Source organism: Danio rerio, chromosome 20, assembly GCF_049306965.1.
Source record: "Danio rerio strain Tuebingen ecotype United States chromosome 20, GRCz12tu, whole genome shotgun sequence".
Lineage (NCBI taxonomy): Eukaryota > Metazoa > Chordata > Actinopteri > Cypriniformes > Danionidae > Danio > Danio rerio.
The window spans coordinates 14,657,263-14,684,335 of record NC_133195.1 but is presented as its reverse complement, the minus strand read 5'-3'; the positions used below and the strand labels follow the sequence as shown (position 1 = coordinate 14,684,335).

At 35.7% G+C, this 27,073-nt stretch overlaps 1 protein-coding gene across 6 annotated transcripts in view; it reads right to left on the bottom strand.

The window, feature by feature from the left end:
- The window catches only part of enpp1 (ectonucleotide pyrophosphatase/phosphodiesterase 1), a 117,846-nt gene that overhangs the window by 73,939 nt on the left and 16,834 nt on the right, over window positions 1-27,073 (bottom strand). For 5 of the 6 annotated variants that reach the window (XR_012395613.1, XR_012395612.1, XR_012395614.1 and 2 more), the window contains exons 3-10: window positions 26,857-26,985; window positions 21,188-21,313; window positions 15,276-15,336; window positions 9,395-9,492; window positions 6,471-6,550; window positions 5,646-5,765; window positions 365-474; window positions 131-196 (exon numbers count right to left, since the gene is read on the bottom strand). Coding sequence is in view for 3 of the 6 variants with exons in the window: in XM_005160441.6 (XP_005160498.1) it covers window positions 131-196; window positions 365-474; window positions 5,646-5,765; window positions 6,471-6,550; window positions 9,395-9,492; window positions 15,276-15,336; window positions 21,188-21,313; window positions 26,857-26,985 (790 nt within the window). In the remaining 3 variants the exon portion in view is untranslated. The remainder of the gene's footprint in view (window positions 1-130; window positions 197-364; window positions 475-5,645; window positions 5,766-6,470; window positions 6,551-9,394; window positions 9,493-15,275; window positions 15,337-21,187; window positions 21,314-26,856; window positions 26,986-27,073) is intronic. The other variant, XM_009294602.5, reaches the window with a different exon arrangement.

Sequence of the window (27,073 nt, the reverse complement as noted above, 5' to 3'; positions counted from 1 at the left end):
AGGGAGAACAAACAAACAAAAAAAACAAATAATAAATAAATAAACATATCGATACATAAATAAATATATAAACAAATAAATAAATAAACAAGTAAATAAATAAATAAATAAATAAATAAATAAATATTACCTTTCTCCTTCAGGCAAATGCAACCATTGAAAGATCTGTGCTATCCTCTTTTCGAAAAGAATGTTCCTAATCAAAGAAAAAGACAATATTTCTTATTAGAGTGTTTCAGATTACAAGTAGCTAAAACAACATTTTAGTATGAGTTTAGTCCATTTAAAAGAATCAGAACCTTGGTTTTTGTGGGTTTTAAACTGCATAAATTTGTGTTACTGTTAAAATGATTAAATAATTTACCTGTTATACTTTATCCAGTAATCTGGGTATCGTCCATGCACTTTAACATCGGATCCTGGCCAGAAGAAAGTAGCTGTTTTAAGATGGTTTTTCATGGCTGTGATCCAAACCTAAAGACAATCAAAGGAAGATCTGAATGAGAGCATTGACAAAAGATCAGAATTGACAAAGCAGCACTTAGGAAATAAAAAAGGACCAGCAAATAAACAATAGCAGAATACACTACTTGACAAAAGTCTAACTTTTTGGAAAAACAAATAGTAACTTGACTTCTAGTTGATTATTTGGTATCAGAAGTGGCTTATAGGAAAGGTAATGGCCTCTAGATTACGCTTTTTTATCAAAATAAAATTTAATCATGCCTTCATTTTCAATTATTTAATTAGGACAGTAAAGTCTGACATTGCTTAGACCAAAGTCTTGTCACTTAACAGAAATAATGTACAGTATAGAATATAAAGTCACGGTGCAGTGGAAACAGAATGAATATTGTGTATGACTCCCATGAGCCTGGAGGACTGCATCCATACATCTGACTCAAATAACTGATTAATAAAGTCATCTGGAATGGCAAAAAAGTTGTCTTGCACGAATCCCAGAGTTCATCAATATTCTCTGGATTCGTCTTCAATGCCTCCTCCTTCATATTACCCCAGACATGCCCAATAAGGTTCATATCTGGTGACTGGGCTCGCCAATCCTGGAGCATCTTGACCTTCTTTGCTTCCAGGAACTTTGATGTGAAGGGATGTATGAGAAGGAGTGCTACCCTGCTGAAGAATTTGTCCTCTCCTGTGGCTTGTAATGTAATGGGCAGCCCAAATGTCTTGATACCTCAGGCTGTTGTTGTTGCCATCCACTCTGCAGATCTCTCGCACACCCCCATACTGAATGTAACCACAAACCATAAATTTTCCTTTATTAAACTTGACTGATTTCTGTGAGAATCGTGGGTCCGTGCAGGTTCCAATAGGTCTTCTGCAGTATTTGTGACAATTCATCAGAAAAATCTACCTTCTGCCACTTTTCTAAACGATCAACTAGAAGTAAAGTTATTATTTGTTGCACTTACAACTGATGTCGACAACACACTTTTGTCAGGTAGTGTACAAATGATGCCACATTATTTGAAATTTAGCAATTTTCTGTATTCTGCATGATTTTAAAGAAGTATTTTATGGTAATTCAGGACAAGGAAGTGTTATTTTATTATCTATTAATATGTTTTTTGGTACTATTTAGATTTTATTACAACAAGGCTTCATATGTTTATGTATTTACTAACATGAACAAACAATGAATGGTATATTTATTAAAGTACTTATTAATCTTATTTAATGACAATTAAGCCACTTGTTGTTAGCTCATGTTAACTCACGGTATACTTGTTAACTAATGTTAACAAGCACAACTTTGGATTTTAATGATGCATAAATGTCATCATATTTATAAGTATCATTGATTATCAGTTTAACAAACATAAACTAATGGAACCATATTGGAAAGTGTGACCAAATTATTTTTAGTTTTTTTATTTAATATTTTAGTCACTTTGTTCATTTTGATTATATTATCATTAATATTATATTTGTGTGGAGATCATACAGTATTGAGGACAGTTGCATTCATTTAGAAGTCAATTGGAAGTAGAAACTAAAAATAGTAACTTCTAAAGCAAAGTAAACACATGGCCATGCAGAAGCAACTAGGCAGAAACCACAATGCTGTCTCTGTAATTACTGTACAGGCCAATATACAGAAGCCAATCTTCAAGGTAAAACAGGCGTCCACTGAATATGAATGTCTTTTACATTTGAGAGTCCATTGGTCAATTTTTTCAGCATCACTTATAACAAAACTGCCTCTTGTTATGAGAAAATCTCAGTATCTCCTATTAGGAGCAACACATTCAGCACCATGCGGGGGAAAACGAAAGTGTGGGACTAAAGTTTAGCATGAATATAATTAAAAGAAGGACCAGAGTTCACAGCAAGGGAAACTTTCGAAATTCAAATTATCACCAAACAATGTAAAAAGCAAGCAAAAGAGGAAAACAAAAACGCTGGGCAATTTCAGACACTGGGTTTAAACATGGAACGTCATCCTTAATATGACGAGGGTTAAACATCTGTGCTCCACATAAACAGTTGTCCTGGTGAACTGTTAAGAGGATCGTGATGATGATAAGGGTGTATCAGAGGATGGGTGTGACTTTCCTCTTGTTCCACCCTAATGTGTTCTATCATTAGAACTTGAAATATACATCCTGGCCATCACATCACTCTTTTTTCTCACAATAAAACCCAACATGAATTACTATTCAAGCAGAAGTTTAATATTTGGTCATCGATCAAAAATTTTAAAGGATGTCATTAGAGTAGACAATAATTCATTAGTATGGTGTTGGGCCTCCTTTTGTGGCCAATACAGCATCAGTTAATCTTGGGAATAATAGATATAAGTCCTGCACAGTAGCCAGAGAGGATTTGAGCCATTCTTCTTGCAGAATAGTGTCCAGATTACTACAAGGTGCTGGTGGAGGGAAAAGTTTCTTGACTCTCTCCTCGGAAACGCCCCATAGTAGCTCAATAATACTTGGTTCTGGTGACTGTGCAGGTCATGGGAGCTGTTCAACTTCACTTTCATGTTCAACAGACCATTCTGTCACCAGTCTTTCTGTGTGTATTGGTGGGTTATCTTTCTGATACATGTCACCACCTTCAGTATACAATGTTTGAACCATTGGGTGCATATGGTCCTTCAGAATGGTTGGATAGTCCTTGGCAGTGACGTTTCCATCTAGCAAGTTTTTAATCTAGGGAATCCCTACTATTGCATTCCAAACCATCGCTGATCCACCCCATGCATCACTCTGGGCATGCAACTGTCTGCTTCTTTGGTGGGCTTCTCCACATTAAAAATTTCCCAAATGTTGGAAGGAAAGTGAAGGTGGACTTAGACAACAACACATGTTTCACATTGTCTACAGCCCAAGATCTTACTGCTGGCACCACTGAAATTGACGTTTGGCATTGACACGAGTGAGCAAAAGTTTGATGATAGCAGCCCAGTTACGTATATCGACCCTGTGGAGCTCCAGATAAAAAAGTTTTGATGATGAAGACCTGAGGTGCACATTTAATTTAATTTAAGCATTTAAATTGCATTATGGGACCTTGATCTTTCCTCCAACAACTCAACGATGTAATGTTGAAAAGTAAAAAAAAAAGTAAAAAAAAAAGTTTTCACTGGTTTGAGACTATATGCTGCCTGGGTTGGTGTTGTAAATTAAAGTAAACCTGGTATTAAGCATGAGCTTTGGGTCATGAGCCAACGGACAAGATCTCAGATACAAGTGGCCAAAAATTAGTTTCCTTCGCAGCATGGCAGGGCGCACCCTTAAAGATAGGGTGAGGAGCTCTAACACCCCGGAGGAACTCAGAATAGAGCCTACTCCTCCACCTCCAGAAAAGCCATCTGCGGTAGCTTGAGCATCTGTTTCAGATGCCTACTTGACAACCACCTAGGCACGTGTTCCAGGCTTGTCCCACCAGGAAAAGGCACTGGGGAAAACCCAGGACAAGCTGAAGTTATTATGTCTCTCGGCTTGCCTGTGAATTTCTCAGGATCCCACCTGAGAAACTGGAGGAAGTGAGACTAATGCCCCTGTGACCCAGCCCCAGAAAAGTGGAAGAAAACAATTTAATGAGAACCTGATTAAAGTTTTTTTTTTTTGTTATTCTGTTATTATTACAATATCTTATTTGCGCAATATAATTTTCAACATCAAAACACAGATATTCAGGTTCCTTAAAAAAAACATGAATCATTAAATACGGAACCTGTTAGTTAACATTTTTTTTTTTTCACAGTGTGCAATGATACAAATAGATTCAGTTCAGTTTATTAGGAATGTTACTGTAAAAAGTATCTCCACTGAAAAAAACCAAGCAAGCAAGAATCAGCAGTGGGAAGAACCAAAAACTCCACCAACAACAAACCTTGGGAGATACCAGGCAGTCGGGAGACCAGTTTTTTTGTCTGCTCAAATTAAAAATAAATCATCCCTTTCCTTTTCTACAAATGCCTCTAAAATTATAATAAAACATAGTAACACTATTTTGATGGTGCTTTTGAGTATTAGCAGACTGTCTGCTTTATATCTATTTATACTGCTCCTTCTACAGACATTTAACTGACTATAAAAAACTTTAAAAGTACATGTCTACTTACACTAACCCAAACCTTACAGTATAGTTTTAATCTAATGAGAATTAGTTGGCATGTAGATGCAATGTAACTTAAATTCAACTAACAATTTTTAAAATCCAAATCTGCTCTGAATTTAGCTGCGGAACAACCCATGAGAGAAAAACAAGAACTGTACTAAAAGATCTGAACCGTAAAGGCTAAGCCAGAATGTGCTGGAAATGAGCTGAAAACAGTGCTCACCTACATACCAGAGCAAAAGCAGAAGATTGGAGCAAAGTATGAGCCACACCTAATCAAACAAGCTCAGGAAAGAGTCAACGCAGGATTTAAAACGGGAAAAAAATCAGATCTCACAGCTTTTGTTTCTGGAGCATACAGTAAACATCAAAATCCAACACCAGGACTAGATGCACACACAAAAATTACATGATCCTGACATTATCCACCAGATACAACCCACAGAACAGCACCAAAACTGAAAGTGAATGATACATTAAAACAAGAATTAAAACAAAATAAGAGTGCTGAAGTTCTGAAAAGTGGTGTTTTATTCATGTGACATATTTTATGTCATATAATGTAAATGACTGCTAAAACAAATAAATTACATGTAGGGCTGCAGAATATGTTAAAATAGCCAAATTTATTTTTATAACTCTATAATCTACAAAATATTGCAAACAGCCAGAAAATAAAAAAAGTTTTATTTTTATTTATTTTATTTTTTTTATTAAAGTGAGATAGTCAATCACATTATGCATGAACAAGAGCTGCATGAACAAGCTGCATGAACTGCATGGACAAGAGCTAACCCTAACCCTAACCCTACTCTTAAAAAATGTAAATATCACTTAAACTCTAACATATATAAGTGCTATGAAAAGGAGAGTTGAGGCTCAGTGCTAAAAAACAATTTGGTTGTTTTCTTTAAATAAGACTAATTTGACAATTTATGTGCAATTTTTGTACAATTTTAAATTTTAGAAACATTTTTGACAAATACCCAAATCTTACAATTAAAATGTGAATAAAACGCAAAAAAGTAATTTTATTTTTTAGATTTACTTACTGGTTCACCTTGGTACCACAAAGGATTGAATTTCTCATCAACCTTTAAACTGAATGAAGCATTGCGATTGACATCATACATCTTATTGTCCACAATTCCATGTGTTTCTGGATAGAGACCCTGCAAATAAAAAAAAAACATAAAAACAACATTTTGTTAATCAGAATACTTTAGAAATCAAAGCAAACAAACTTACGCATAAGAACAGACATTTATTTGCCTTTAAATATAAGGGGCTCTATCATACACTCTGCACAATGTGGCGCAAACCTTGACGCAATTGTTATTTGGTAGTTTCAGCTCGGCGCAAGAGTCATTTTGACATTTTGCACTAAGTTGTTTAAATAGCAAATGCATTTGCGCTCATATATACGGTCGTTCAAAAACATTTATATTTTCTTAAATCCTTTTTTTATAAATGATACAAATACAGATATTATCAAAACTAATACTGATGATGATCGGCTCAACTTTTAGAGCAATGTTGCCAGGCAAATTATGCCATCAATGGGCAACCAAGTGACACAATGGGCAACTAATAAAGGCAAATGGGTGCAAATAGAATTATGTTGTCCATTTTCATTAGGAATTTAGCCAAACAACATCGCTTTGCATTATTGTCCAGAAACATTGCTCAAAAAGCTGCCCTGTGTATCATCAGCTTAATTGTCTAACCTTCACTATTCTAAATAGTAAGTGATTCAAATCAAACACAAGCAAACTGTCTAATATAGAATGCCTCAACCCCAAATAGGCCATTACATTTTGGCATGTGTGTGTGTATCTTCATGAATCATTGTGGATTCATTTCTACCTGTTACTTACTGTCACTATGGTGTAATGATTCGGGAAGGTCTTAGTGGGATAAGCAGGTCGCATATATGGGGTGGAGGTACCACATTCTCCTGTGGAAGCAACATCAGATTAACAAAAATTTGCCATCTTGAAACCACTATACATTCAAAGGAAGAATATAACTGCTTTATCTTGGACAATAAGCTAAAACTACACAGTAAAAATACGTTAATTAACAGTTTTCGCACTTTGTGATTTTCTGTTTTCTTAGTGTTTTCTGTTTATGTGAACTCCATTATGCGATGTTGATCTCTCTATGTTTAAAATTATACGAAACTATAATAATGCAGAGAGAAATGAGTCTGTAAAATAACATAAAATGTGCTTGCAGATTATTACAATGTTTTCATAACACAAACCCTGACAATATATTTAAAAAAAATTATTAAAAAATGTCAATAAAAAATTTAATCCCTTAATTTTTTTTTCATATGTATAGACATTTGTGTATTGCTGTACATCCTGTGTATTAAGCAATGTGTAACTAACTAACTTGCTTAAATACAGTCTATTTTAGTTCCTCAAAATAGCAATGCGTCAAACAATGCGTCTCAAAAAATCTCCTTTTTAGACCAGCATACCCATGAGTCCACAAAGTGGCACAAATGGATTTGCTATTTAAACAACATGGCGCAAAACATGAAAACTAGAGTTGCGCTGGTCTCAAAAATAGCAACAAATTGCTCCAAACATGTCTTGTTCCTTCATGCGCTGGGTATATGATAGGGCCAAATGGTTGATAAGTATGTGCATAGTTAATAAAATACACATTAAATAGTCAAATAATTCCATTAAAAGTATCAGGTTTACTCACTTTTTTAAGTAAGGTCAACTAATGGCTTCTTACAGTGTAAAACGCAACATAAAAATGTATTTAAACATACAATTAAAAAAAAATTCAATTCATCTGTTAAATTGAAGATTATTATTATAATTATTATTGATTATAATTATTATTATTTATTTATTCATTTTTTGTTTTTTTGGTACTCGTTTTGGTTTTGCTTAATGTTTAAAAATACAATTAAAACAGAAACTTGTAGAGGGTTGTAAACAGAAAGCAAAAGACGCACTGCATAACTGACTTTCATTTTGAAAAGAGATGCAAAGAGTTGGTTTGAATATTCCTATTGAAGATAGCATCTGACCCATTATTTAAAGAAATTGAATAGTCATTAAAGCAAGAAATACTTGTTTACATGTTGTATTTTGTCCCTCAGAAAATCCTAACAAACATAAAAGAAAGTAAAAAATCAGGATCTGCAAAATGTTAATTATTTTACTAATAAATTAAAAAATAATAACAGGGATCATACAAAGTTGGTGTTATTTTTTATATTTAGTTCTGACATAAATAAAATATTTAAATTAAAACATGCTCACATGTAGTCTACAAGAGAAAATAATAGTTGAATTTGGACTCTTTTTAAAAATGTAAAAATTCTTCCTAGCAGGCACATAACATCATAAGATGTTATTATTAGGTCAGAATTAGGTCATGACGTCAGGTGAACAAAATTCTATGTCTAGCTTGCGTCTAAGGACAACATTACTGTGACATCCAATAATAATGTTGACTTTTGGTTGTGTTGTAAAGTGACCAAAATCCAAAATCAAGCCAACATCTTAAACCAACGACATTCATTTATTCATTCATTCATTTCCTTTCCGGCTTAGTCCCTTTATTATTCTGGGGTTGCCACAGTGGAATGAACTGCCAACTTATCCAGGACATTTTTTTACGCAGTGGATGCCCTAACAGCAGCAACCCATCACTGGGAAACATCCATTCACACTCATTCATACACGCATATACTAGGAACAATTTAGCTTACCCAATTCACTTTACCACATGACTTTAGACTTATGGGGGAAAACTGGGGCACCCGAAGGAAACCCACACAAATGCGAGAAGAACATGCAAACTCAACACAGAAATGCCACCTGACCCAACCTTCTTGCTATGAGGTGACAGCACTACCAACTGTGCCACCACGTCGCCAACCAACAACATATTGATGTCAAATATTGACATTTATTCATAAGGTATGGAAACCAAAATCTGTTATAATGGTAATGTCCACACAATGTCAAGCTGTAATATCATTAGACGTTGATATTTGGTTGGAGTTGAACATTGACTTTGGCCAGATGTTGGGCTCTGACATCACCAAAATTTAATTTCCAAACAAAATGCAACGTCCCTGCAACGTTGGGTTACAACGTCATTCAGATGTCATGTTGACTTTCTGTGCCTGCTGGGTTGACACTGGGATATTACCTGCATGTTTCTGCTTGTTTGTTTACTCTATTTTTCAAATAAAACTTTTGAACAGAATTAAGAAATATATATTTTGCACTGATGGGTTTAATTTAGCGGTTGTTTAGAAACACACTGTAAAACACAACAGTCAACCTTATCAAATGAAATGAGTGAACTTACTGTAACTCAAAATGTACTGAAAGCTAATTCTAGTCATTTGAAAAGAGTTTTGAACTCAGTGTTGAAGGTAATGAGTTAATTAAATAGCTCATTACTTCAACTTAAATGGAGTAAGTTCACAGTACTCATAGATTACTTTTTTAACTCAAATTGGTTTCCTCAAACGGTTTGAGTTCGCTTCATTTATTGGGTTTTACTGTGCTCAAATTGCTTCATTTACTCCAATGGATTAAGTTCACATTACTCTTTAGGATTATTTTTGTAAACTGAAATGGTTTGTTGAAATCGGTTTCCTAAAACCGATTGTTACGTTAACTTTTTGGGTTTTACAGTGTACAGAAGATATTAACTTGTTTCTTAGACAACAAATTACCCTAATCTTCAACTTAAAAAATGACTTAATCTTTATATTTACATAGCCAGTGTCAAACACTGAGTTAATGTGACATACTGAGTTTCCTGATGGCTGGAAGCAGAGCGCTGTATGCATTCATGTATCCTGCCCTGAATCCATCCAGAGATACCAACAGCAGCGGCGATTTAGAAAACCTAAAACACAAGACCAAACATTTTTTTTAAATGCTTGTCATGCTTGAAAATAGTAGCTTCCTCTTTCAGTTGAAGTGAGTAAAATTAGCGAGAGGAAACATGAGCACTGTATGACCCTCGAACAGCAGATGTTGGTACTCTTTATGTTTACAGGCAAAAACGTCACAGCCAAAACAACAAATCCAACAACCAGACACAAATGCTTCACTATTTTAAAGATATGAAGTAAAGCTAAAGCTCTCAATGAGAAAGTGCTCATGATGTAAATTTTGAACAAGCGATTCTATACAGTCTTTAAAGCATAGGTCTCAAACTCAATTCCTAAAGGGCCACAGCTCTGCACAGTTTTGCTCCAACCCTGATTAAACACAGATGATCCAACTAATCCAGGTGTCCAGAAGCAGCCCCATGCAGAGACTATCCAAGAGACTGTCGCGGTGGCACTTTAGATCATTTTGGAAGGGTACTTTCTATCCAAGACTAAAAAAGGGCATGTGCACTGCACAGGTTGAGGCCTATGTGTGCACATGCCTGTCCAGAAGAGTCATGAACACCTTTAATATATGGATCAGCTGTGTTTCATCAGGGTTGGAGCTAAACTGTGCAGAGCTGTGGCCTTCTAAGAATTGAGTTTGATGCTTTAAAGGGTAAGTTCACCCAAAAATGAAAATTAAATCATTATTTACTCGCCCTCAAGTGTTTCCAAAGCAATTGGAGGTAACACAAACAGAAATGAAGGTATTTTGATGAAAGTTGTAACCATTAACTTTCGTAGTAAGCAAAAATAAATAATATAGAAATCAATGCAGTTTCCTCTCTATTTAAAATATATTAATTTCTGCTGAACAAAAGAAAGAAACTCAAATAGATTGAAACTTAAACATGTGAAGGGTAAATAATTAATGACAGGGTTTTCATTTGGGTGGGTTTCCTCTGGGTGCTCTGGCTTCCCCAGAGTCCAAAGACATGCAGTACAGGTGAATTGGGTAGGCTAAATTGTCCGTAGTGTATGAGTGTGAATGAGTGTGTATGGATGTTTCCCAGAGATGGGTTGTGGCTGAAAAGGCATCCGCAGTCCAATAAAGCATATCCATTCATTCATTCATTTTCTTTTTGGCTTAGTCCCTTTAGTAATCTGGGGTCGCCACAGCGGAATGAACCCCCAACCTATCCAGCATATGTTACACTCAGCGGATGCCCTTCCATCTGCAACCCATCACTAGGAAACATCCATACACACTCATTGACACACATACACTACCGACAATTTAGCCTCCCCAATTAACCTATTTACCTTATTCTAAAATGCGGAAGTGTGCCTGTTTTCGTGATTGTTTTAGAACTTCGGATTAAGTCGCCTATGGGAGAAATGACTAGAAATAGTAAACGGCAGAAAACGGTCAAACTACTTGCTCTACAAACAAATGTTTGCATATCTATACAGACCAAGTAGAATATTGTAATAAGAAAATATCATTTTGCAACATCAAACAGCGAAACAAGTAGTTTTTAATGTCTAAAAATGAAGTGAATAAGACCGAAAGTCTCGAGCCAAAAAGATTCAAATGGCTTTGCCCACTCGTTGGCGAAAAATAAGGTAAATACCTCATGTTTTTGGCAAACTCCACACAGAAATGGCAGCTGGCCCAGCCAAGGCTCGAACCAGCCACCTTAATGCTGTGAGGCGAACATGCTACCGTTGCGCCACCGTGCAGCCTAAAGCATATCCATACATAATAAAATAGAAGTACTCTGTATGATGAATTATTGATAAACATAGGTCTCTTGTGGGTTTTTGTAAGAAAACTATCCTAACTTCAAACATTATATACAGTTTTATGTAACTTTGGTTAGAGGCTGCAATCTTCTTTTTCTTTTTCTTCTTCTTCGTTTAAGAATAATTTTTTGATGTATTTAGTGCCACCAGCTGGACAGTATGTTGAAGCACATGCGCCATTGAAACTAAAGCTGCTTTTAAGAGATCTTTTATTGAGGATGGTAGTGCTTTATTCAACATGTTTTAGACTGCGGATTACAAAACAACTTCTGCCCTTAGCCATTGTAAAGCTGGAAAAGCCAAAGATAATACTCAAAATAACAATGACTGGATTCGCCTGAAAGATAAATCGCTTTGATGGTGAGTAAATCATGGGCTACTTTCCATTTTTGGGTAAACTAACCCTTTAAGAAAAAAAAAAAAAATATTTTCCAATGTGTATTTTCCAATTAAACTGATTGAACATCCAAAACAATGTTGTTTGCTGTGCTGAACACACTCAAGTTATATATGATATTTCTTATATATCAGAACACATGAAGAGTTTATAAAAAAAGTGTAAATGAGTCAAGCCTGATATTTTCATCCACTCTAGTGTGATTTTGAGTCTTAATTTGGCCAAAAGATTTTCTGTGTAGCAACATTTTTCATGTGAACTAATCATTCACATGTCCAAGACTGTGATAAAAGGTAAAAAGGTCCAGTGTTTATATTGAAAATATGATATTTTGTGTGTGTGTTTTTTTCACAGAATCAGTGACATTAATTATGAATTTGACAATTAAAAAGTTAAAATCTTGTAATTTCCTAAACAATTTATTAGTTTTGATCAGGACTAAGGTTGATTGACAGATTTCTGCAATAAATAAATAAATAAATAAATAAATAAATAAATAAAATATAATGTCATGTTATGTCCCTAACATGACAAAAGGGAAGTAAATTTGAACAGTGCACAAAGGTTAAAACTGAGCACAAAGATTTTTTTGTTCAAGAATTAATTTTATATGATTATAAATTATATAATATATAATTATAAAATAACTTTTAGAATTAAACGCTATTAAAATATTATGGACCACTGTAAAACAATCTTCCTGAACATTAATTTGATATTTTTCAAATCACTTTCAGTAAAAGGCACATGCCTCCCCACCAAGCAACATAAATGTATTATTGTTTTTTATAAAGTGCATGTCTCATTAAGCTGTCTACTGGTGTTTCTGCCAGTAAAGGTTATTATGGGCGAAGCCAAATGCAATTCAGAGGGACTTTATTAAAGCTAATGCAAAACCTTATTGACCACACAGTCCATTACAGAGTCAGACATAAACACACACACACACACCTAACCATCTCTCTGTGCATCTAAACAGATGCTCATATAAACACGCATAGCCATTTAACAGACCATATACTTCATACTCCATATATAAACTGCACACTGAAAGGACAGGTTTAAACAGGAAAAGATGCTGAAAACTTTTCAATGATTAGTGGTCTAAAATTAATACTCGAGAAGGTGCTGACACTAACCACATGAACTTATTTGAGTCTGATTTCTTTCCACAGAAGATTTGAATCTTCTATCAATCAAAAAATGCTAACATTTTTTATGTTTTGAAGGTCTTACTTTACATAGACCATTGTAGGCAATCTAGTGAATGATGATCTAGTGAATCATTTTTGTATATGAGTGTACTGCATGAATGAAAGAACAGATGATATACAGACAGAAAGATGGACAGAATGGATGGACAAAAAAAAACACAGATGAATAAACAGATATATAGATAAATGGATAGACCGACACATAAATTAATATATAGACATACAGGCCTACAAATTGATGCATCAATAAACATTGAGGGACAGATAGTGACATTATGTCTCATCGGACCATATGTGTGTAACATTTTTTTAAAATAGAAAGGCATAAAATGTAAATAACTTACAAAATAAACTTCCCATGATGTAAATAAGTTTTTAATTAATAAGAATATTTCAACTCAATTTTGACAAAAATGTCAGATAGAACTTTATAATTCCAAGGTGACGTTTAGTCAACCTTTAGTGAGTTTATTCAACTGCTGTCACTCTATTTGGGCAGAGTAATACACAACGGTGAAAAGGCGGTATAAGTGTTGTTATATAGGGAATATCGCATGGCTATCAGCCAATCAGATTCGAGAACCAAACAGAACTGTTGTATATAAATATGCGTATATACTAGGGGTGTCAAAATTAATAGTGTCTTCGGTGCACCGCGATGCAGATGCGGACAATTTGGTATTGGTTCAGTAATAATCATAACCGGTTATTATGTATTGAGGTAATTTATCTCATGTACGCTCTGTTGCGAGGGAGGCGAGCGCGGGTATTTACAACACTCCAGGCGCCAACTACTTAAAAATGCAGAAACTGAACAATTTCACTGCATGTGTGTGTTTTCTGGAAAGTCTTTCACTGACAATTACAGCAGAAGCCCCTATTTCTCAGCGATTGAGGGAATAAAAGTGAACTTCATTTCTCTCTCTCTCTTTCTCTCACTGTGGCCTATTTCACCTGCTGGCGTGACTTTTCCTCCCCTCTCTTTTTCTCTCAGTTGTTACAGCAATACTTCTGGATATAGGCCTGCATTCCCGCGGTTGCACCTGTGCATTGTCGCGGGACCCGACCAGATTTCATGCAGCGCAGTAATTAATTTCTGGAAAAATCGCGGAAGCGGTCCGTAACTCTGGTGTAATTTGAACAGGATTTGGCGGTCTCACAATATCGCTCCCGAGCAAGCGCCCCAACCCCCCACTATATTAGGTACACCTTACAAGTATCCCCTTTCTTCACCCTTCTGATGTGCGTTATATCTACATGCCTAAATGCATTGAGTTGATTGGCTGATAAAATTTGACAGGTGTACCTAATAAAGTGGCCGGTGAGTATATATATTTTATATTTAAACACCCCCCCACACACACATTGGGGAAAAACACAAAAATGTACATACTGTAAATGTTCAAATATATTAGCTATATTTGGCCATATATCAGATTTCTGGATAGGGATGGATAGATAGACAATCGGATTAACAGATTGATGGATAGACATACAGACAAATTCATGGACAAACAGTTTTACAAATAGATGGAAAAGAAACAGGTAAGCAGATAAACAAATAAAAGACAGATGGATGAAAATAAAAGACTTCTTCCAAAAACAAATATATAAATTATTATAAAATATTGCAAATTACTGCAGAATGTGTGATCACTAGCATATGATTTCCCACAGTCTTGTGTCAATGGTGGAAAGCATTAAAACATCTGACTGACTAATTGGAATAGTTAATAAAAGAGTTTTCATTGTATTTCTATTCTATTAACATTACACATGCTCATGAAAAATGTGCACCAGAATCTGGCATTGCAAAATAGTATCTAAAAACCATGTTTCCTAAAAATACAAATCCCTATGTCAGAGGTTTTTGGCTTTATTTGCTGTTAGACAGCTGTTTTAGATTTAGATAAAGCTGGTGATATCAGGAAAAAAATATTGCTATTTCACAAAAGTTGAAAACAACATGCTGTGAAAATAATATAGTGGCCAACATACACACCTGTTCAGCTATCTTTATGACTTTATGGGAATGTCTAATAGGTGTAATGATATGTATATGCTGAACAGACTGTACAGTCCCTAACCGTATCCCTGATCCTAAATCTCACAGGCAACATTCAGCATTTTTACATTTTCAAAATACTTAATTGTATGTGATTTATGAGCCATTTTCCTTATGGGGACCCAAATTTTGTTCCCACAAGGTCAAAACTGGCTGGAATTGCTATACTGGTGGGGAAATTTAAAATACAAGGTGCATTACACACACACTGTAACTAGAAAACAAAGCCATCATTAACTATAAATGGAGATGCTACATTTATATTGAAGACATTAACTTGATCCAGATCTTGATACGCAACTATCTCATTTATAAACATAAGTCTGTTACCCAGCGGGACACTGAGGAGTCCTGATGTCCTCACAGTCCTCTTGAAGCCAACTCTTTTCACCTGTGAAGACAAGGGGGAAGAGAAAGTAATTAATTAGAAAGTATATTAATAGTAACTTGAAACTCTGGCCAGATGCATTCACTTTTATCAGTGCTAAACTTAACAGTGAAAAGAGAAAAGAAAGAGTACAATGAAAGCAAGAGAGAGAGTGAAATGTCTGCCCTTGTAAAACTATAACTCCCATACTGAAACTATCAATCAAGAACAGAGCCAAAATTACAGAAAAAAAAACTCCATCTCATTCCCCTCATGACACTGTACAGACACAGCTTCTCAAGTGATAATAATTAGCTGTCAGTGGCTAATGCACTGACAGCAACACACATGCTCTGACTGTGTACATAAGACTATTGAAGTAAAACAACTTGACGAATAATGACCTGGAATGGGACGGCCTGTTTTTTGGAGGGTTCAAAGAGCAGTTCCAGTGTTTCAGTTACGGCCAAATCTTAAACACTTTTTTTAGCTCTTGATATAAACAAATGTCACTAATCCACAGCTTGTGCAAAATAATGCACTTATGCTTTTTGTTGGTCAATTGATTTTTTTTTTTCTTTTTCTTTTTTCTGTGATTTCAAACATCCTTTGGGTTAAAAAAAAAATCTTCAATTTAGAGTTTTTACATTTTGTTTTTATTTTTAATTTACTGCATGGCCATAGGACCATTTAAGTTCAAACGAAAAAAAAAAAAAAAAACTGTACAGGATATGGCTGTAAAAGGATATTAATATAATATTAATGTAACAAAAACAAAATAACGCCATTGTTTCTTTTTGTATTGAAATACCTGAAAGAGTCTGAAAGAGAGCCGAACTCAAAAAAAAAAGAAATACAACTACATAAAAAGTGACGTTAATCCAAAAATAAATTAAAATAAAAGTGATTTAAAACTGATTGTCATTCTCTAATTGTCTCTAATTCTCTAACTGTCTGATTGTCAGACTCTAAATCAGAGTCTCCCTAAACTATTTTTGAAGAATCCTCTCTGCTTCAGTTCTGCCTCCTTCAATATGCAGTAATTAATTACATTAAGATGGTCTTGGTGTCCAATAGAGTGGACATTTAAAAAAAGGATGATATTTTAAAACACAAACAAGTTAACAGCTTTAAAAGCTAGGTGTATGACATGTGCTGTTTTGAATGTGAGCCATTTTGGATGCATTGTAAGAAGTGGTTCCTAGGATGCCAGCCAATCAAATAACATATCACTAGAAAGATCAGGATGTCCTCTGAACAGTACAACAGGACTTAAGGGTAGCTCAAAAAAAAAAACTAAGAAAATTCATGAAAACGCAATGTCCACTACAGAGGACACATGTCAATGGGCGGGGTCTCTGGAGGCTAGGTGCAAAATCTAGAGCACATGGCACAAAGGTATTAAGAGCATGTCTGAATCCACTATTCGCTATTTTAGGGATAGAAAAATACACTTTGTGCCCTGGCGCATGGTCAGGGTTGTACTTATTCTCTTAATGACTTATTGATGTGTTTTGAGAATAACATACATTAATCCAATCAGAGACTCATCTCCCATTCCCTTTAAGAGTCAGTTGCGTCACACCATTTGCTATTTACCTGGTGGACATTGTAGGTAGAAAAAGTAAATGCTTTACTAGCAAGAAAACAGTTAAACAGCCTATCTGCAGTGCCAGGGTAAAGAATGAGCCTCATCATTCTGCCTCTTTACCTTACTTTTACTCTTTAAATAACTCCTTTAATTTTGTGGATATTAATGGAGAAAAGAACAGTTTTGAACACTCTCCACTGAAGACATCATTAGCTTACATATTTACTTTAATGTGTTAAGAGCAAAGATTTGTTTCAAAACTATTTATTAATTCAGTTCTAATTTCCACCAAAATAACAAATTAAAAATAATAACAAGGTGTGGTCAAAAGATTATTATATAGTTATATCCAAACACACGTCCTATGCCCTACATGGTCCAAAACAGGTGGACAAGCTTGTTTTATTAAAACAAATATAAATATTGTATGCATATAATAAATACTACTACTACTAATTATAACAATAATAATAATAATAATAATATAAAGCAAATTGCCATGAATACCCTGAAAAAAGTTCCCAGAGATGAAGAAGACATGGAGGCAGTGGTTTTTATATTGATGTAGAAAATAAGAATTTTTGTAATGTTTTAATCCTTTATTTTTTTTTATATATGAAAAAAAATTGCGTATTGCTTTACATCCTGTGTGTATTTAAGCAATGCATAGCATTTAGGTGAACAACTATCGCTCTCTGTGCTGGACTTTAGACCTGCTTTCAGCTTGTCTATTGTGCAGTCTATTTTAGTTCAGTCTGTTTTAGTCAAGATAGCAACTCACCAACAATGTGCCCTAACACAACTCCTTTCTAGAGCTAAACACCCATGAGTCCACAAAGTGGCACAAATTAATTTTTATTGAAACAAAGTTGAGCAAAACAGAAAAAATGGCTTGCGTTACTCTGAAAATAGCAACAAACCCAGCCAAACACATCTTGTGCCTAATTGCGCCGAGCGTATGATAAACTCTGTGATCATACACTTTCAATGTAGGGATGAACCATAATGAGGTCAAAACCCACCTATAACCACTTTAACTGCCTTTATATACAACACCTTATAATGTTCAGGCAACAGCCAATCAGAATCAAGCATTCAAAAGCCCTCTAGTATAAAGCTTTACCTATACTGTACCTTTATTTACCTATAAAGCTTTAAATAATGTAGCTTCTGTTTATCTAACTAACCTTCTGTTGTTTCGCTACAACCTAACATATTCTTTAAGATCTCAAAACTCAAAGCTTAATAGCCTGATAGCCTTCCTGATAATGTCCGAGGCTCAGACACACTCTCGCAGTTCAAAACTAGATTAAAGACCTATCATTTTAGTAAATCATACCCTTAGTGCATCACTTAGCGGTATGATACATGAATGTGCCCCATGCAGGTTTTTGCATCTCGTTTATATACAATATGAACAGCAGCTACGCTAATCATTCTCTTTACTCTCTATTTCCACCTGGGAATACTCATGCCGAGGCCCTCAGAGACAATGCAGCACCACTGTTTTGATCCAAGACCAGCGACGAGATGATCCCAAGGTTTCCATAATCCTGGACCAGGCCGTATCCTGAGCAGCTGCTGTGGTGGTCATGGAGGAGAGGAGAGCATGAGACTGATTCCTGTGATGCTCCGGGGACAGATTAGTCTCACTGACAGCTTCTCCAGCGCCTAGACTGCAGCTCTGCACAAGACGTTTGGCCATAGGAGAAATGGTCGTGCCCAACTGAGCCTGGTTTCTCTCGAGGTTTTTTAATTCTTCATTTTTACCAATTGGTGAAGTTTTTTCCTCGCCGCTGTCACCACTGGCTTGCATAGTTAGGGACCAGTAGAACTGCGCATCGATGGATTTGCTCTTCAATGTTTGGACACTTAGTAGTGATTATTAAACCACACAGAACTGAGCTAAACTGAACTGAACTTAAACTCTGACAACTAAACTGACACTTCAATTTTCAATTTACTATAATATTCAATGCAAAGCTGCCTTGACACAATCTACATTGTAAAAGCGCTATACAAATAAAGGTGAATTGAATAGTATAAACAAACGTGAACTCTTACATGAGTTGACACTGTTTGTTCACACCAAAGAAGGTGCTTTCATTGTCTTATTCATCAAATTAGTTTTTGTTCTTATCCTGGATTCTGCATCTTACAGTACTGTGCAAAAGTTTAGGCATTTAGTTTTTTTTTCTTTAGCACATCTCCGCATGAGTAGTGAAAACATGTTTAGAGAGAAAAACAACTAATAAACCCTTTCGCTCTATCAAACGATTGGCCATGTTTTGACTCTTAAATAATGACTGTTAAAGTATTTTTAAGAAGGACTGTTTTAAATAATGGCCTACACACACAGCATTGATAGTTTACAAAAAAAAAAAAAAAAAAAAACATAATCCTGTTGCACTACAACACTTGATTTTGATTTTAATGAAAATCAAAACAAAAAAGCTGGTTAATGAAAATTTAAAATATTTTATGGCATACTTGAAAAAATAAAGATTATTTAGTATTCAAAAATATTTTATATTGATATTTTTTAATAAATTGGTCTTACACTCTGATTTTTCATATTACTGTATGTATTAATTCTGATACTTTATCATAAACCAACAACAACCATTTGGTAGAGGCTGACATTTTATAAATTATGGAATGTTCAAAATGCTTTAAGTTTGTTAACTTGTGACATTAGGATTTGGTGGGGTAGATAAAGGGTTAACAAACTGGTCTCCACCAAGTACAAAAAAGTCAAAATCTAAAGCTGAATTCGGAGACGTGTTGACAGAAGTTTGGTCACTCTGTGCTGCTTGTGGAAATACTAACATTTGAAATTTTTTTGTAAAGACACATATAGCTTCTACTTGTTAATCAAACATAGCTCTCATGTTCTTATAGTGGCAACTGGGGTAAATATAACAATAACATGCTTAAGACAAACTACTGCGAGTTTAACTTTAAACGCTGCATTCAAGTGTGACTTGAGAGCATGTAACAGGTAGTGTGATTTACAAACCTGGGAGTCAGATTTCAATACAACACTGGTAGTTTTTCATTTCAAAGAGGGTCTAATAAGCTTCATCACAACCTCTCAACATGCAATCACATCTCTTCTTTAGTTTTTATAACATGTATTTACAGATTTTGCCATAACTATTTTAGCTGCATGTAGCTGATAACTGGGCACTGTGTTGTTAAAATACACCTAAATCTAAAACTAATCAGACTGGAATTTGTGAAAATATTTTTAAGGAAATAAACTGGGTGGTGTGTGTGTGGGGAAGTATCGCTGCTGCCTGTCCTGCTGGGCAGAAATCAACTCCAGACCCAAATCACTTCAAAGACTAAAACTTCAGATCTATTAGAGCTGATGCCAGAGGCACTTGACAAAACACAGAAACATCTGTCCAAAGCTAAAAAAGAAACCTAATCACCAAGAAAATTTTATCTACACTAGATTTCAAGGCAGGACAGGTCATGCATGGTGTACACATTCATAATCATAAAGTTTTCTTAAAACAGCAAACAAATGAGCTGATAAGGTCATAAATTATCCTACTGAATAATTTGTTCAATTAGGAAGTTGACTTCACTGATGTTTTGTACTGTACTACTCATTTGTGAACACAACTTCCCCAGCAATTATACTGTATACAACCTATTATAAAAGGCTTTGTCACAAACGCATTGATCTAGCCCTTGCAGATTGCTGAAAAACATACACTTTCACTCGAACTACAATTCTGTCATTGATCTGCACTACATTTCCCATAAGGCATCTCACACACACCAGTTCCTGATCACCACTGATTACTTGCACACAGCAGTAGCTCATGAAGACTGATTAGTTAAAGTATACGCCTCACATTTTCATTCACATTGCAGAGTCTAATGTGTCTAATGACACAATAAGAGCTGTCAAAAGTATGCATAAAATCTCCATATTTATGATATGTGTCATTTTAATGATTAAAAAGATGTCATGACAGTCTTATAAAAAAACCTTGTATCTATCTATCCATCTATCCATCCATCCATCCATCTATCTATCTATCTATCTATCTATCTATCTATCTATCTATCTATCTATCTATCTATCTATCTATCTATCTATCTATCTATCTATCTATCTATCTATCTATCTATCTATCTATCTATCTATCTATCTATCAATCTATCTATCTATCTCGTAGTCTACCTAATAATATTAACCCAGCATTAATGGTTGTTCATATTACTGACAGTTAATATATAAACAGAGGATTGAAGCCTGTGATGTACCTTCACATGTCCTCTTATAGTTTGCACAGCAGTCTCCCACTTTCACACAGTCTGCAGAGCAGGAGCAGAGGCTGCTGGGCAAACGGTCCTCACCGCAGCGGAATTTCGAGCACGTCCAGAGCTGAGCTGAAACACAGAGGGTCAGTGTGGTCAGTAGCAGAACACACATGAGAATTAGGACTTTACTGAGATGGCATTGATGGAAACATTACAAGAGCTATAAAGATGAGTGCTTTAGAAATACATATATTATAATTGCATACAGACATTTACTTTTAAGACTAAATTCAAGATGTAAAATATACATGAACAGGTTTCATAAAAATAAAACAAAAACAACAACATATATTAACATCACTGAACCAGTGTATACACATTATACAAACAAATTAAATAAACATGAACGTATGCGTGTATGTGTAGAAATAGCACTGTAAGGTGCTATTAAAGCATAATCACAGCACAAGTTTGATTCAACAAAACAGTCAATATTATTTTACATTTATTTACTTAATACTGGTGCATTTTAAAAACGTTTTTCACTTCTTGTCCTTGTTTTATCCATCATAATAATAATAATTTTTTGTTTTAATCAATTATAGCCTTTGATGTTGACGTTGACTGAGAATGCAAATGAAAGTCTATGAGTGGGTACATTTTATGGCAGGGGTGCGTTTCTCGGCACAACACTAGCAGTTTGAGACTCCTGCTCTACAGTATTGTTGATGTAAAAAAAAAAAAAAAAATGAGACAGGAGGAGACAGAGAGACAGGAAAAGAGTCTGAGCAGACTGAAACTCACTGAACCTTTATACACAATTCACTGAATCCAGCCGTCCCACACATGAAGGGCACACAGCAGGCGCCACAGGGAGGAAAGCTTGGTTACTGTGTTGGAAAGTGGAGCTGATTCAAAACATCATGTAAAAAAACTACAGGGTGGGACTTGAACTTGTAGAGACCCACAGTGACTCTAACACTCTATGGTGGAAATTTTAACAGGTGGGTGTTGAAGGTATAAACAGACAATTTTGTTGCCAATGTTTGCAAACTAAGGTTTTTTCTAGGCTGTTTCAGCCTTGAATAAATGATCAGTGTCTGTGAACATGACTTTATTCATACCTATTTCTTTCTCAGACACATATATACACACAATTACAGCTGGATTGCCAGGTTACCAGAAAAACAAAACAACAAAGAACTAACACTTCCTTAAACTGCACAGTGCAAGACTGATGTTACCATGGCCTAGAAAGTTTACACCCTGTATGTTAACAACCATCTCAGGTGATCAAGGGAATTAAATACAGGTGTAAACAAAATGTCTTAAGAGCCAGTTACTGGCTCTTAAGACGTTTTGTTTACACCTGTATTTAATTCCCTAAATAGGACTGCAAATCAGACAGCTTGAAATGCACAAACCTAACAATAAAACGTTTAAAAATACTTAAAGAAAGGGACAAAGCTGACAAGAAAATGAATGAATAAATGAATGAATGAAAATACTTAAAAAATATATACATGTAGATGAATCTCCTTTGGGATGAAACCTGAAACCTACTTTGTCTTTTTTGACATTCTTCCTTCCAGCCTGGATATTCTGAGTAACATTAATAAAAAACATGTTGACTAAGACTGTTTCGGCCTGCTTTAAATTTGCCACTTATTCTCAAAATACATCCCTTGATGCCACAGTACTGGAAAATTACAGACCCATCTCTAAGCTGTTTTTATACAGTTGCAGAATTGTCTTCAAAGTTCAGTTATCTACATTATTCAGTCTAGCTTTAAAAACAGTTAATAATACAGAATCTGCTCACTTCATGATGTTTAATTATATTTTAATGGCCACAATGACCACCACATTTTAATGATACAATGGCCCTAAATGCTTTTACAGACTAGATTACAGCCGAGCCTTTGATTTTGTGAACCACAGGATTCTTTTTTCAGGCATGGTATTCCACTGGTTACAATCTTAAGGCTCCTACACACCGGGACGCTTTTCGTTTGCATTTATCATCAGCGTTTTACGAGACCTTTTTCCGAATTTAAACCCAAGTGATTTTCACTGGCGTCAAGCAGAAGAGTATGCAAAATCACTCCTTGACTAAGATGGCGCTACACAACTTTATGCTTCTGACACCTGCTTATAACACTGAAGAGGAGGAGAGGAAGTTCACACGCTTGTTGTTAAAGTTACTGGTGACTCAAACAAGCATTGATGGTTCAAGCAGCAGCTCAAGTTCTAGCGATGAAGAAATAATTATTGTTCATCAGTGCAATAAGCAGCTCCACGTTCATTATATCGCCTCTGGGCATCTTCTTTAATGTGTGCTCGCATTGACAGTTTTGCGCTTGAGCGCCTCCAAGTGCTATTTACTGTAACTTCAACAGCTCCGTGCACGTGAGCAAAAGTGCCGATCTGATTGGTGGGGAAGGTTTTACCGCGGCGTGTCAAAACCAAAAAACGAGCATGAGGCATTTTTTTTTTTTAAATGAGGCTTTTGCGCCTGGCATTTTGCGCGTTGGTGTGCACGATCGCATTGATGTCCTTTATTTAGTCACGAGGTGTTAAACGTCGACGGAAAACGCAAGCAAAAAATGTCTCAGTGTGCACGGGCCTTTAGGCTTATGTTTAGGTTTCCATTCATCATCATTTTACCATTGTTGTACTACAGGGGGTTTGATTTTGGGACTGTTACTGTTTTCATTACATTTGCTAACTTTAGCTTCAATTATGAGTAAATCTGTTTTGATGTACCACTATTATTCATGTAACTGCTATGATCATCAGCGATCTAGCAGTTGCAGATTGCTGGAGAACTACAATTCAGCCACTGAAATGAATTACAGATCCCATCATGCACCTCATACACACACACACACACACACACACACACACACACACACACACACACACACACACACACCAATTCCAGTTCTCTCCCTGACTGCACACACACAGCTGAAAGCTCACCATAGACTATATATACACTTAGTTTCACAAACGCTTTGCTGAATATGGTTTCATGTTGCATTCATTACATAATTGTTTAATGTTTGTGTAGCAAGTGAGGCGGGCAGAGAGCTGTGAGGGTAAAGCCATACGAGGTGGTGTAGTTAGTGAGATAATCAGAGACACCTGGACGCATCATATGCCTTAAGGCTCACGATGAAGCCCTGGAAGCTAAAAGGAGGAGAGAGACCAGTGCTAGAGGAAAGAGGACTAGGCCGGGGCATATTATGTGGCTGTTGCTTTCAGTTTGAAAGAGCTGTCGCCCGTTTCTTTTGTTTAAATTGTTATAAAATTATTTTAAATTGCGTTGGTTCTCTGCCTCCTTCTTCCTGGCCAGGTGGCCATTAACATTATTACAGTGGTGCTGAAAACCCGGAGGAAGGAGGCACATTGTCTCGATACCCTTGCTGCTGAGAGGGAGAGCAAGTGTTCAGGAGTTAACCGAGCAGGGGAGAAACTTGTTTGTCTGCCCCAAAGTGCCAAGAGGGCTAGAGGCAACAATAATTAAGAAGACTGGGGCAGTCACCAACGTCTGTGAAGAGCCAGAACCTGCTACCTACCACCAAAGTGGGAGCAGAGCAGGAGGGAAAAAATTCTTTTAGATGGAATAGCCACCACTGGTCACCAGAAGACGGACAGGTGGATAGATTCCTCCGTAAGGCTTCCGGCATGTCGTCATTAAATCTCTCAGTTACTTGAGGACAGTGTCAATGGGTTTTGGGAACCGAACCTCAAACTTAAAAAAAAATAAAATCCCTTTTTACCCTCTCTCTGTCTCTCTTCAGTCTCTCGTCAGCTGTCCAGCTCCTTTCTCTCAGCCCTATTTATACTCAGGTTTCACTGGTCCTGAAGCACAGACCCCAGGGAGTGCTCGCAGGGGGGTATGATATGGTATAATATGGGGGGTATGTTGCTTTAGAGGCAGGGCCAAGAGCCGTGAGGCTGTACGAGGCGGTATAGTTAGTGAGATAATCAGAGACACCTGCCTTCAGCTTAAAGGAGGAGAGACGCCAGAGCTAGAGAAGAGAGGACTGGGCCCAAGCGTATTATGTGGCTGTCGCTTTCTGTTTGACGAAGCTGTCGTCCGTTTGTTTTGTTTATTTTGATATGAAATTATTTTAAAGTGTCTCAGTACTCCGTCTCCTTCTGACCGGCAGCCAGGTGGCCGTTAACATTATTACGAATTGTTATGTGGTTTGACCTTTGGACGGTTTTTCCTGTTTTTGATTCCACCTATCCCGACCATTTGCCTGTTTTTGGATTATGCTTCTAGATTGTTTATCAACCCTTACCTGTCTGACCATTCTCGAACAACTGCACTCATCAATAATGAATAGTAACACATTATGTAACTTTTAATACACACAAAACATAAAGACATTCAGCATACACACTACGAGAGTTCAAACCTTTCTCCACAAGCTCAAAATATGGCACAACTTTATGCTACTAAATGATGAGAAATCCTTCTTTTTGGGCAAAAGGACCAGTTCAGTGAATACTCTTTTGATGTGTGCAAAAATGAATGGAAAATAAAATGGAAAATGCATTCATTCATTTTCTTTCGGATTAGTCCCTTTATTTATCAGGGTTTGTTACAGCAAAATGAACTGCCAACTTATCCAGCATATGTTTTACACAGCAGATGACCTTCCAGCTGCAACCCAGTACTGGAAAACATCCATAAACTCTCATTCACACACATACACTACACTTAAGCTAGTATCTTCTTTTTGCAAAGTAGCTATATACTAATTTACCAAATTATTAATTTCACTTTGCCTTACCTTTTATTTGTTAAATGCAGCTTTAAAATATTAACATAAATGTCAGTTCTTGATAACAGGTCATCATTTACTCAAGCTTATCCTATAAAAGTTTCATTCTTATGTGCAAGAAGAAGTTCACCAGAAAGGCCAGATGTGGTTGCAAAACTTTAACACTGACAAAAAAAAAAAAAAAAAATGCATGGTTAAGAATTTATAATATGTTGTCTTTGTGACTTGTTCAGTATATTTAAGTCAGCTAATGCCACACTCTGAGTGAGAAATAGACTGGAAATTGAGTGTAATTTACTTTCATTCATAAAAACAGTTCAAGAAGGAAAAAATAAAAGGTTCGATGTCCATTTTTTTCAGTCATCTTATCTGTTGTGTACACCAGGGACTGATTTGGCTCAATTATTATTATTTTATTTTATTTATTTAATTGTAATTTTTTTGCATGTATGATGTTAAAAGGCATTTTACCCCTTTTTCAAGATTTAAGATAAGTCTTTTGTGTCTCCAGAATGTGTCTATAAATTTTTTGCTCAAAACACCTATCAGATTATTTATTATTATTTAGGTCCCCTAAAAACAGCATCTATTTTACTGGCAGTAAAACTGTATAATTTTGTTGATGTGTCAAAAAAGAGAAATAAAGAAATACAGATTTCTAAAACCCCAAAAATGATGACCTTTTCTCTTTTCGTACTTACTCAACAGAAAATAACACTTTTTGACGTCAAAAGTGATGTGGGTGGTTGCAAAAAAAGACATTTTCCTCAAAACTTGAACAGATGTTGTGACTCATGATGTGCATTTTGCACAAACAAAGAACACAGAGAGAAAGTGAGACTTATGTGCGTAAGAAAGAGAAATGTAACTTACTTGGTTGCAAACACACTTCCTCATAGTCCAGACAGCAGGTGCCTTCATTTACGCAAGCAGCATCGCAGCGACACCCTGCATTACCATCATGACTTTTGGATATGCATCTATTTTTACAGCTGTCAATGACTATCCGAGAAGATAAAAAAAATAAGAAACCACAAAATAAAGACAAGTTAGTCTAAATATCTCAAATGTAATATGAATATAATGACAG